Below are 13,591 nucleotides of genomic sequence, written 5' to 3' on the forward strand. Positions count from 1 at the left end.
TATAAGTTTAGCATTAAAGAAAACCTTAGAAATTGGAAGAGAAAAAAAAAACTAATTTAGAATTTGACTTAGAAATTGTTGGGGTCTAATATAGCTTTTTTATTAGATTCGGATGCCAAAAGATCATTTGTTCCTTTTTTTTATAATCCCTGGTGCATGAGCCGGTCATTAGCAAAACTCATTTAAATTGCGGATTATGTGGGTCAGTTCAAATAGGTCCGCATTTAAATGATCCAACATTTTTTGAGCTACAACCCACGCATACTACGAGCTTCGCGGGTTGGTTCGTGACACCCAGCTCAGGGTTTCTACCCCTTTATATAGTATGGCTTCTCCTAATTTGGTACTTTTTCTCAAATCCTCCTTCATATATTTACCTAAAAAAAACTTACATAAAAAGATTAAAACATAAATCTTCAAAAACCAACACAAATAAGGATTGTTTACTTTCCATTTTTTTATTTCCTATTTTTAATTTTAATTATAATTACAAGAAATATTCCTTTATTCTCACTAAAATAATGGGGAAATTAGTTTTTTTTTCTTAATATTCCCATGACATGTTGTTTACCCTATTCTCACTAGCTACAATAATTTGTTTGTTGGGTCCATTATATTCTTTGGTAGCAAAGATGAGACAAGAGATCAACAATGGTGGGTTCAAGTGATACATGATTGATTTCCTTTAAGAAATGTCTAGGGTTCGAGTCTTGTGGATGAAAAAAACTCCGCTGGGAGAATTAGCCTCACCATGAAGTGAATGTTCCCGGCTCGAACTGGATTGCCTCCGAAAAAGGACACCTGTCTTACACAAAAAATCAGACAAGACAATTAAAAAGAAAAATTCAAGTAGGGTAGGGGTCCAGTTTAAATCCCCACAATCTTTTACAATGGAGAAAAGTAATCAAATTTCTTTCAGGAGTGGGGGGGCTATATTCAGTGTAAAAATAAAAAGGCAAAAATTCCCCCATACTTCTTCCAAAAACGTCTATTGGAAAGGTTCCCCTAACGCGTTTAAATGACATTCATTTGAACAAAACCTGATAGGAGCAGCCTGCATAGGTTTATACAGGAATCTGCCTACAATGGCCGTGAAAAGCATCTTTATCCCAAACCTACCATGATCATATTCTTTCCTCTAGAAGAGAGCATAAGAAGCATAACTTTTATTATTCCTGTCTTTGCTTTGCAGAGGAAAGAATTCAACTATTTTATCAGTTGAAGTGGGTATAAATTAAATACATAAGAATCTTCATGATAATGATAGGAAAGAGGATGGGAAAAAGAAAAATAAATAGAACAAATATTTATCAGAAATAGTTTTTGTATTCTTAGTCATCTACAATTTAATATGAAAAAATATTGACCCTTTAAAAATCGATTCATTATGTCTATTATTATTTTTTATATGGCTAACTTTTTTTCTTGAAACTATTTATATGGTTAACTCACAAAAGTATAATATGAAGAATCATAGTAAATTCAAACCATGGAAATAAAAATATTGATTATTCTATGACATGTTTTTTGTGAGACATGTGAATGAATAGATTTCAAAAAACATGAGTTAAATCATTACTTGTTTTTTAACTATTTAACTGAAACTAGAATAAAAGAAATGATAATGGAAAATAATGATTCTTATGAAGTTGAAAAATTAAGGAGTGCTCAAATTGTTTAAATTCGTCCCCATATAATAGCTCAAGTAATAAGAATTGTTGGACATATGAGTTTTTTTTTGAATCAAGACATATGATGTAGTTTATTATTCTGATGTACCAAAATAAAAATTATTTAAATTCTTTATGTAGCATGAAATGAAATGAGTAAAAAAAATTGATAATACAACTCCAAATTTTGCACATACTAAAAACTTTATTATTAACTTTTAGTAAGTTTCAAAAAAAAAACTTAGTAACTATTTAAATAAAAATAATTTTAGTGGATTGGAAGAAAAATATTTCATTTTTTTTAAAAAAACTCCAAGATAAAAATAGTGAAATTAAAAAATGGATATAGGAGATCTAAAACGTAGACATAAACGTGCCTATGTTTACTTATAGCCTAATTATTATTATTACTAAAATAGTATTAGATTATAATTAATATCAGAGTTATTAGAAGATGAAAGAATCTTGAAATGTTAATTGCCTCATGGTGACAACAAAGCGAGATAACTCCTTGAAAAATCCATTGAGATGAAAACTCTACAATTCACGCTTCAGAATTAATATACACGACCAAAATAAGAAAGGCAATTACACATCTACAGAGCTAATATGTTAGTTAAGCAAAAAGGTATACTATGATTTCCCAATTCCTACTACTCCAAGATGCCCAAGACAAGAAACTGATCCATTTCTTCATGGACCAATATGAAAATTTCATGTTAGAATGTGCACCACTTTTACAAGGCCATATATGGATAACAGAAGTTCAACTTTTCTATAATGGGTTAGAAATATAACAAGTTCCGAAACCATGTAGTTTAACTTTGTGCAGAGGAAACACTCACAGGCATGCATTCAACAGAAGAGACCTGCTCTCTAGTTGATGCATTTCGACTCCCGACAGGTACAGCTCCGTTCTCAGCATTATCCAAAGCATCATCGGTGTCACCAACTGGCCCTGCAACTTCAGCACGCACTGGGCGGAGAAGACCCTGTAATCGTAACCGGTAACTTTGACTAGCAGGTTGGCCTCTCACATATCTGGTTGTTGTCATAACACTCGCAGGCGAACGTTCGGAATCAGCACGGAGGTTGGACAGGGCACTGAGATCAAGATTTGGAAACACCGAGCATCGGCACCGAGGACATTTCACATTCAGCCTAAGCCACTCATCAATGCATTCAACATGAAAATTGTGAGCGCAAGGCAAGCCACGGACCTGCATTACTGTAAGTTAGAAACTATAATTTTCAATTAATCTAAACAATGCATCTCAACCATCTCAAGTGCAGGATTCCAAGAATTCATTAGGTTTGACAAAGAGCACATTTTTCAGTAATGAACTGTACAGCATACAAAATGGCTTGGTTTAGACCCTGAAAAAGTATACCTCATTCCCTTCATGGAACTCTTCTAAGCAGACGGGACATTCACTGCAATCAGTAGGAACAGCCTTTAACCTGAACTTTGGGAGTTCCTGAATTAAAGCTTCAACTGCTTCTCTCTGCGTCCAACCCAGACAAGAAACCCTACTATCAGTAGTGAAACTAAAAATAAACTGTAAACAAACAAAAAAAAAGTTTTGAAGAGAGATAAATATGACAATAATAATGACCAATATATTGTCCGAACAAACTAGAACGATATGAATAATTCATGAGAGAATTCAAGCAATAAATTTCATTAGCTAATGTATGTGACAATAAAGTTAACTCAGATTGACAAAGAATAACATGTTCAACTACTTCATATTAGATCTATGAAATCAAGGTCTACAAAAATCAGCTAGAACAACCTGAGCTGGAGTTAAGTAAAGTCCTGGTTGATATGTGGCAGCATCTTGGGCCATGACTCTTGTTTCTTGACCTGCAGCTTCAAATGCCCAATCAGGAACGCGGATCATATCAACCAGAACCTACCAAAATGAAAATAGCAATTGTTATCATCTGTTTTCAAGTATGGCTATAATCAAACTGAAATGTGTATACAATAATATGATTACAGATCGTATTTCAATCAATCCCTTAGGCAGTAATACAGTGATCTACTAATCATATTGACTCCAGAAAGAGCCCAGCAGTAAGAGCTCAGTGCAATTGTTGTTAAAAACTTTCTGCCAATCCCACAGAAGTGATGGAGGATATTTAGTTTTCGTTTGATTCATGACACCTGTGGATATTGGTAACTTTGGGGAGGGATAAAAAGGAAAAAGAAGGGGGTGGGAGGTGAGAGTTGGGAGGTTACAACTTACAAATCACAACCACATGCAAATTTTTCTACCACACACAAGGGACTACGTCTCAATAACAGTGCATCATAGTATTGTTATACAAGGATAGATAAAAAAACAACCAGCCTATCATGTCAGTTAGCAGTCCCCAACAGGACAGTTTGCTGGGTACACAATTGCTAGAGTAGTTTAACTTCATAAAATGGAAGTTGGACATGGTTCAGAAAATCAAAACAGAACTAAAATGAGAATGGAGCAACATAGACTCAAACTTTAACAATATGTTTATTAGAGAGAATTGAACCAGCATATGAGCAAGCTTAGTAGCTTCAATACAATGTTAGACTACAAGTTATACCAAATGTCAACATAGAATTTACCGCACTAACTTCAATTTCAAGATAAAACTTAATATAGGGTTCCTACGATCTACCCTTAACTTGAGGAAAAACTAAGGAAAAATCTTTCCATGTCATTATGGAAAGTTCAGAAATACTCCTATTTGATGCAAATAGCAGTATCAAGCTGTCAAAAGATGGAATTTCCAAAACACACAACAAGTGCTGACACCTATACCACGGTTAAATTAAAGCTTACCCCGTATTCAGATACAGGGATACCCTGTTGGGCCCGCAATAAGTGTGCTTGTCTCCGTGTCCACCACTGCAAAGTGTTAAACTAAAATGAGAGCAAAACCCACCTATATGAGAAATAATGAATGAGAATAGTTTTGCACATGGAATGAAAACTATTTCCCTATTTCCCTGTTGTAGGCTGTCCAGAAACAAGAACATAATGACAAGTGGAATGAAAACAGATTTTACACATGGAAAAATGTCAAAGAAACATCTAATGAGTAACGATTAATAGAGCAACGTAACCTTCCCAAGTGAGATGCAAGCAATGCAAAAGAGTCCACAGTAGCTAAAAAGCAACCAGATGAGGAAGGCCCATTTCTGACCCTGTTCAGGCAACTGCGGGTAAAAATTTGTGTCATGCATCATAAGCTTGTTAATTAGAGTAGCACTTAAGAGTGAAGATTAAATAAAAATAAAAATAACATACACAGTTCTTGGAACTGCTAAACCACAGGGTACCAATAATAGTCCAAGCCCAAAGAAATGGATAGAGAAGCAATGCAAGGACTGAAAGGACTACTACTCTTCCACAGAAACGAGCATACCTCTGCTGCCACCCAAAATCTCTAAAAGCATAGAAAAAGGAGAGGGAGGGATTAAGTCCAACTGAATTAACAAAGGGATTCGACAAATTAAAACATCATTTGACTCATTTTTTCAACGCAATACAAAAAATTCAGAACCAGCGTAGTCGATGTTGCTATAGTGAAACCAAAGAAGTCAACCATGAAAGGAAAATGACCATAACTAATTTTGCACTTGAATGCTGAACAGCCATGAATAATTAAGTGAAATTAACCCCATCCGGAAACTGTTATTTTCCAGAATTTCACTTAAGAGATGTACCTTTTCATTAAACCACCAGCTACATTGACCATAGTCCATTTATATTCTCTAAAAACTTTTAAGCCAATCTCTTCCATAGTGTCATTTTCACTTTTAACCATAATATAGTGCCATTCACTCTATACACCTACTATAAAATGAAGAAAACAACTTAAATATAGTTAACAATTACATCAAAAGTCTAAGGATAGAAAGCCTTACAATCCCATTCCCGCAGCAAGCCCATTATCCACAAACATCAAGAGCCTCAAAACAAACACAGTAGTGTAGTCCACCTGGATCGTGCAAGAAAAATAAGAGGAGTCATTTTTTCAGTACTAAAACAAAAGGGATCATTCATTTACATGACAATCTCATCTTAATGAAGAAAATAGAAACAAATAACCACCATAGATTCTGAAAAGCTAGAATTAATTAATACAATTAAAGGAAACCCACCACAATCCATATGTGCAAAGGGTATGTACAAGAATGGTAACGCTTCCAATTCATTGCAACAATAACTCTGCAAATCCAGTAGTCAAAGAACACATGCAAACACATTTCATGCTTAAAATTCACAACTGGTTCAGATGAAGTTAGAAGAGGATGAAACAACAAAGGAATAACATGGAGATTGAAAATGCAGAATGATTACGAAAACCCAGAAGGTGAATTGTAAAAGGATACACACTGGTTGCGAGCATGGACAAGAAAAACCCATCGTACCTGAAATTGAGCGAGTTAAATTGAATCAAAATTGGGATGTAACAACAATCAGTGTATCAGAGAAAGGGAACGAACCACTTGAAATCGACGCCTCTGATAGCCATGAAGGAAACCCTAGAAGAAAAAAGAAGCGGTGTCGTATTGAAGAATCGTGGTTCTTAAGCATGCATCATCGGATCGGAATCGAAGTGCAAAATGTAGAAAAGAGAGTGAAGTAGAGGAAGGTGGAGCAGAAATTGGAAGAAAAAGGACACGAAATTTGTGGGGGTTAACTGTTAAGAGTTGTTGAAACTTGAAAGTAAGAGAGGATGAACTAACACAAAATTACAATACACACCGCACCGCCAAAGACATTGATTGACCTCACTGTGTTTTGTTTGTGTTTGTGTTTGTGTTTGTGTGCGTGTGTTGCATACACTTGCGCATTTACTACTTCATTCACGACATTTACCTCAAGTGTCACTCACTGCGTGTGTGAGTCTAGTGCCTACGTTTGCTTTTGCGTTTTCGACATGTCAAAATCGCTTCTAGTTTACCAAAAGCTATTATTTATAGCTTATGTTTCACGCAATTACTTTAAGCCATACGTCCACGGTTTTCCCCTTTTTACTCCTTTATTAATTTAACATGCATCTAGACGCTGGAGGATTTATGTAAAGATTGTTGTGATATCAAGTGTGAGTAAGTTTCATATTGAAAAATAAAAATAACATTAAGTAGTTTATAAGAGGGGCGCTTTATCGGAAGTTCAACACTTGATGGGGTTGTGGGAGGAAGACAAGTACACGCACTGGTCCAAAGCTGAAGAGGGTTCCACAGTGGTCCGCTCCCTATTCTAGGCACATCCAGTTTCTGTCCAACTGTTTTACCAATTCTCTATTGTTGTTTTGATTGATAGCACGTACAAAACCAACAAGTATATGATACATTTGCTGAAGATGGTTGGTATGACTTCAGTTGGATACACATACACCATAGCTTTTGGATACATGTGCAATGAGCGTGAACCTGAAGTTACATGGGCGCTTGACAAGTTGAGGGGGTTGATACTTTGGGAGGAGGATATGCTAAAGGTCATTGTAACTGACAAGGATAATGATTTGAAAAACGTAGTTGCAGCCACATTCCCTACATTCACTCATTTTCTATGCCAATTCCATATTTCTAAGAATGTCAAGGCAAAGTGCAAGCTTACTATCTAACCGAAGGAGTTGTGGGAAGAAGTCGGGGACGCATGGATTAATGTCATGTATTCGACATCCGCGGAGGAGTTTAGTGCGAATATGAACTTCTTGCGTCCACTATGTAGGGAGAAATCTGAGTCTGTGCAATACATCAACACTACTTGGTTGTCGTTTAAGAACAAGTTTGTGAGGTACCTCATTGACCGTTACATGCATATGGGGAGCACAACAACAAACAAGTACATTCGTATCCACTCACACTTGATTCAAACAAATGTTTCCTTAATATTAATGTTAGTCATTTGCACAGGGTTGAAGGTGCATCAAAGATAGCAAAAGTGACTTGTGCGCGGCTTGGAGTGCTTTACATAGGTGCAAACTACTCCAACGTACAAGGATTAATTCTGCTTTTCAGGCCAGTATATTCACCAGGAAGAGTCTAACCCCCAAACTATCTACAACCAAAAAGAAAGGTAAGAAGGTGGCCATCGACTCGCCTCAGCTCCCCCACCACCTTCCAAGCTACCTAAAGTTTTATCGGCCAACTACATTCATGAAGTGCACACATTCCTCCGTGATTACGTATTGAACATTGTGAATGTTGATGATGATGTGAATTGTGGATATATGAGTATTGCTTCCTTGATGGGTATGAGAGAAAATAACTGGCATGACGTGCGACAAGCAATGATAAATGAACTTACATCACAGAATGCAATTTATCTTAATTTGTATGGCACCAACAAACATTACGAACAGGTACTAGAAGCCTTGCATCTTAGTCCAATGGAGATTGCAACAGAGGAGAAGTGGTTAAGCATGCCGGATATGGGCCACATTTTTGTTCCATTATATTAGATTGTCTTCGTGACCTTGTCGGTTAAGGGGTGTTCCACCTACTTTCCTCTCACCCGTCCAGTGCCACATCCGTTAGACCACAAAATCATATGTCTGTAGTTGTCAACAACAACCACTCAGTGAAGGTACTTATCTCTTACTTTGAATACACATTACAGTTCATTATAAGAGACTATTTAACAACAATATAAATCATCATCTTGTAGGCGCACATGTCAAGTGACTTCCCTATGTCAATGACTAATCCACAATGACGCTATCATTGTACTCAAAATGCTCGTGGTTGGGAGCGACCATACTTGGATCGCATGCGTAAATACATGGATATGGTTACAGAGCAAAACACATCAAGGAGCGAGGGAACCGTAGATCTTATAGATGACCTGGTTGTTTGATTTTGTTAATGTTATAATATTGCAATGTAACATTGTAATACTATAACATTGTAATCTTGTGTTTATGATTTTTAGCTATTTCTATCATATATTGTGTTGTTCTCATTTTGTCACGCTTCTGTTTTCTGTTTAGGTATGTTCTGCAATGTTACACACTTAGAAACTGCGACACCAACACACTCTTAAAGTGCGACGCTGACGCCGTTTCACAGTGCTTATGTTTTTTTTTTTTTCCGATAAGCTTCACAGTGCTTATGTAACGCATCTTAGAAGAGCTTTGCTAAACACTATTTTTGTCACGCTGCTTCAAAGTGCGATAGAAACAATAATAGAGGTGTTTTCGGGTTTCTCAAGTTACGATGGTATGAATAGATGTGGGGGTGAGGGGGGTCTGAATAACAATACCCAATTTTCAAAATGCAGATGCAAGTGCCTCTTCCAACTCCAAATTGGGTGCCACCGAAATCTGGTGTTATTCGGTCTGATAGTGATGCGGCTTCTACCGGCAATAAACATCGTTTTACAGTAAAGGTTCTTTCAGTAGTTTTTTGGTTATAAACTTCTTGAGAACACAATTAGTTTGCAAGATAAACTTTAGATAAGTAGATTAGTCTGATAGTAATAGTTTAGAGTTCAGACCGGCCCGAAATAATCTTGTAGTTTGTGCTTAGGCCTAAATACATTTATTTTTCTGTTTGAACTATCTGAAGAGTCTGATAAATTATATTTATTTATTTAGGTATTTTGTGACAGCGTTAAGAACCTTTTACTCGGGCTTGATTCATTATTAATAATTTTACTTGCATTTTCAAAAAAATATTATTAATGATAATATATATACTTATTGTTATATAATTGTTAATGATCATAAATATATTATTTATTATATAACTGCTAAATTTATTATATATAATTAAAATATTAATATTAGTTAAAACAATTATGAGTTTTATATTAATACCAGTAAAAATAAAGTATTTGTTGTCTGCTATATTATTAATTGTATTAAATAAATTATCAATTCTAATCACAAGTTGAGGAAAGTTTTAAAAAATGAAACTAAATAATACTATTATATATTATAAGTATAAAAATAAATAATTTATTTAATGGTATAATTTTATTTTATAATAACTATTTTGGAAAAAAATTGAAATCTTTTAATGGCACTTTATATCATTTACTGTATATTCAAAATTTTCTTGAGTTTTTTATTCATAAAAATTATATTTATTTATTAATGATAATATTTGTTTTTGTTGTAGAAATAAGAGTAATGTTTCATCCACACCTCTCTTTTGAGGTGGAGAGGTGGAATTGTGAGAGAGATAGGAAGAAAAGAAAAAGTAAGAGAGAGAAAATATGAGATGTGATAGATGATAAGATAAGAGAGATAGAAATAAAAAGAGGTGAAAATAGAGTGTTTAAAAAATGAGGTGTGTATATATCATTACTCGTAGAAATAATCAATTTAAAATATATTTGTATTTAAATTAATTTGAAAATGTTTGACTTTTATATTATTAACATTACTAATTAGTATAAAGGATATTTATCAATCAATTAGTATTTTGAATAATAAAAAGTAATATTTTTTTATAATTTTTATAATTATACTTTAACTATATATACGAGAAATTGAGTTGTTCTATAATTAATAATGTCAAAATCATTATTGTAAATTATAATTATTTATTAATGATCATTTATACTATTATTATTGTAGAAACAAATAGAAATTTTGTGGGGCTTTTTATTTCTGAGGATTTGGGGTTTCATAGAAGAAGAGGAAGAATGAGAAGCGAGTGATGTGAAGGATTATTCAATTGAATGATGGAGAACTGCATCATCGGTTGAATGATGGAGAACTGAATCATCGGTTGCTGTGGAGCTTCTTCTTCTCGAAGGGGATTCATGAGCTAGGTTAGATATAATTTTCCATACCCATTTTGCAAATTGTTCAAAGTCTTGTTCTTTTTAGGTTTTTCAATAGGAATACAGAATTTCTCAACTTGGGTCGTTTTTGTTTTGTTTGAAGTGGGTGTGTGAGGATTGTGTTGTGTCATCTGATTTATAAATTTAGGTTTTTGGTTGGTGGTGAATTCTTGCAATGAAGGTGCATATAAGGTTATTTTGTTGAATTGTTTATGAGATGGCAAGATTGAACCTAGAAGCAGTACAAGTATTGAAGAAGGAGACAAAGTAAAAATGGGTGATTCTCTTCATACTTGTTTGTCAATGGAGAATCATCACCCATCCACGCTCTTGACCATGGATTCAAGTGCCTCTTCTCATGAGGAGCTGGATTTGGAGATGAATCCGCAGATCATACTATCTGGTCCGCCTGATATCAATTTACCTCTGCTCGCAGAGCGAAGTTCTCCACCGCAACTATGGAATTCTAATCCCTGTGATACTTTATATGTTGGTCTTGGCACTCAAGGATATAAGGCTGAGAGTTCACTCAACCTTCCGAAAACCGGAAGGAAATGCTCCAAGCGAGTTGATAGCATATGGGGTGCTTGGTTTTTCTTCCGATTTTACTTCAAGCCTGTGTTGCATGAAAAATCTATGGCCAAGGTTACCAGGGACAGCAACAGTGTTTCCGGGTTTGATAAAACTGATCTCAAGCTTGATGTTTTCATGGTTCAACATGACATGGAAAACATGTATATGTGGGTTTTCAAGGAGAGGCCGGAAAATGCGTTGGGCAAGATGCAGCTGAGAAATTACATGAATGGGCACTTCCGCCAAGGGGAGAACCCTTTTCCTTTCGGTGTTGAGAAGGGCTTTGTTCGATCACATAGGATGCAGCGGAAGCATTATAAGGGACTTTCAAACCCCCTGTGTGTGCATGGCGTTGAGGTTGTGCCATCACCCAATTTGATGGGGCTAGATAAGGATGAGCAAAAGAGGTGGATGGAACTCACTGGCCGGGATTTAAATTTCAAGATCCCTCCTGAAGCAAGCGATTTTAGTTCCTGGAGAAATCTACCCAACATGGAGTTTGAGCTTGAGAGACCGCCTCACCCAATTAAGGGTGCTCCTCCTCCTGCTAAGAAGCTGCTTTATGGGCCTGGTTTGAATTTGTCATCAACACATCTTTCTAGCCATAGTAACAGTGATGGTATTGATCTATCTCCTATCAACGACAAGAAGAGGAAGGACTTATGTCTTTATGGGAATGGAAATGGAAGTGAGGAAGAATGTTACTTGCCTGTTAATTCTCTACTTGAAAGTATTCCAGAAATTGAAATGCACCCAAGTGATCATCACTGGATGAGTGACTTCAGCGGGGTGATGAACAATGTTTATGGACCTGTTACGGCTGCAAAAACTATATACGAGGATGAAGAAGGGTACTTGGTTATTATCAGTCTTCCGTGTGTAGATCTCTCAAGTGTTAAAGTTTCTTGGAGGAACACTCTCACTCGAGGAATCATAAAGGTTTCTTGTTTGAGCACATCTGGGAAGCCATTGATCAAGAGACATGGCAGGACATTCAAGCTCACAGATCCATCACCAGAGCACTGCCCTCCTGGGGAGTTTGTTCGTGAAATCCCTCTATCAACTCGAATTCCTGAAGACGCCAATGTAGAAGCATACTATGATGGGCCAGGATCAGTGCTTGAGATCATGGTGCCAAAACTTCGTGTGGGATCAGAAGAGCATGAAGTTCGTGTCTGCCTTCGCCCTCATCTTGGAGGGAATGATCTTATGTTGACTTGATTTTGATACTTGTTATAAATTATTGGGGTTGCAAGCATGGTCCTTAAATCATTGTTGTACTAACTTATGTACCTGTGTAATCTACAATACAATAGTTCACAATTGTCTTCAAAAATAATTATTGTAGAAATAATCAATTTTCTCATATATATATATATGATTAAAATATATTAGTATTAAAATTAGTTAAAAAATAACTTACTCTTATATGATTAACAATACTAATTATTATTAATTATCCTTACAATAAATAGTAGTATAAAGTATAATTAACAACCAATTCAATATTATGAATAATATAAAAGCAAAGTTTTTACTATTTTCGATATTAATATTTTGACTATGTCATTAAAAAATTCAAAGCATTATAAAAGAGTATAGTAAATAATATAGTGTCATTTAAAAAAATTAAAATGCTTTTATAAATATTTATTAGCAAATAATACTATGTTGTTTCAATGAATACAATTTTTCGTTGACCTTCAAAATTCGTACTTATACTATGGCTATGTTTGGCATGTCATTTCAGCTAGCTTATAGCTTATTTGACTAGCTTAAAACTTATTTGACTAGCTTAAAAGCTCTTCAAAAGTGTTTGGTGAATGAGCTTATTTCAGTAGCTTAAAGCTTTAAGCTATAAGCTATCTCAGGTAGCTTATAGCTTAAAGCTTATAGCTTATTAAATTTATTCTCATTTTTATCCTTATTATTTTATTAAAATTCCACCATTACCCTTATATATTTATAAAAACACTAAATATATTTTCCCATCACACTTACGTATGCAGTTCCCGCCACACCTCTGCGCACCATAAGTATTAAAAATATTATATTAATAAAAATAAGTAAAAATTAATATTATATTTTTAAGATGATAAATAACTTGAGTTAATAAAAATATTTAAAATGATAATAATTTTAATATTAATATCATATAGGTATTAATGTGAAAATAAAGTAATGTTAAATATAAAAATAATTATACAAGTATGTCCTTTTATGTCATTTTACAATTTCTGCTTGTTAAACAACTAGTTTTACCAAACACTTTTATTCCAATCACGTAGCTTTTCAACTTTCAGCTATCAGCTTTCAGCTAGCTTATCAGCTAAACATGCCAAACATAGCCTATATATCCCTTAGTAACTCATTTAGGCCTCAAATAGTTACTTTTCTTGGTGGCTTACTTTGACGACTTTTGACACGATAAATGATCCAATTGTGTTAAAGACAAAGCATGTTATAAAAAAAATCGGCTTCTCTCTTTATAAACCTAAGGTATGTGCCTCTTATTTTATATATAATAAGTATAAGTATGTTGGAATTGTGTTG

At 34.7% G+C, this 13,591-nt stretch overlaps 2 protein-coding genes across 2 annotated transcripts; one reads left to right on the top strand and one right to left on the bottom strand.

The window, feature by feature from the left end:
* Window positions 1-2,158: 2,158 nt before the first annotated feature.
* On the bottom strand, window positions 2,159-6,529 carry LOC130713529 (E3 ubiquitin-protein ligase SIS3-like). The gene is made up of 10 exons (XM_057563294.1): window positions 6,169-6,529; window positions 6,055-6,093; window positions 5,824-5,890; window positions 5,587-5,660; window positions 4,967-5,105; window positions 4,783-4,875; window positions 4,499-4,564; window positions 3,467-3,586; window positions 3,062-3,175; window positions 2,159-2,890 (listed from the first exon to the last, which is right to left on the bottom strand). The coding sequence occupies exons 1-10, from the start codon at window positions 6,195-6,197 to the stop codon at window positions 2,489-2,491; spliced, it is 1,143 nt and encodes a 380-aa protein (XP_057419277.1). The 5' UTR covers window positions 6,198-6,529; the 3' UTR covers window positions 2,159-2,488.
* A 4,203-nt stretch (window positions 6,530-10,732) lies between these two features.
* LOC130714991 (uncharacterized) lies at window positions 10,733-12,327 on the top strand. Its single transcript, XM_057564977.1, has one exon. The coding sequence runs from the start codon at window positions 10,739-10,741 to the stop codon at window positions 12,257-12,259; it is 1,521 nt and encodes a 506-aa protein (XP_057420960.1). The 5' UTR covers window positions 10,733-10,738; the 3' UTR covers window positions 12,260-12,327.
* The last annotated feature ends 1,264 nt before the right edge of the window (window positions 12,328-13,591 follow it).

Source organism: Lotus japonicus, chromosome 4 (genome assembly GCF_012489685.1).
Source record: "Lotus japonicus ecotype B-129 chromosome 4, LjGifu_v1.2".
Classification (NCBI taxonomy): domain Eukaryota; kingdom Viridiplantae; phylum Streptophyta; class Magnoliopsida; order Fabales; family Fabaceae; genus Lotus; species Lotus japonicus.

Bases quoted from the DNA above. Each gene is read 5' to 3' on its own strand.
- LOC130713529 (XM_057563294.1), bottom strand. From the start codon at position 6,197: ATGGCTATCAGAGGCGTCGATTTCAAGTG. The intron at 5,891-6,054 runs GTATCCTTTTAC...CTGGATTTGCAG, and splicing joins TCCATGCTCGCAACCAGTGT to AGTTATTGTTGCAATGAATT. The intron at 4,565-4,782 runs GTTACGTTGCTC...AACACTTTGCAG, and splicing joins CTTGCATCTCACTTGGGAAG to TGGTGGACACGGAGACAAGC.
- LOC130714991 (XM_057564977.1), top strand. From the start codon at position 10,739: ATGGGTGATTCTCTTCATACTTGTTTGTCAATGGAGAATCATCACCCA.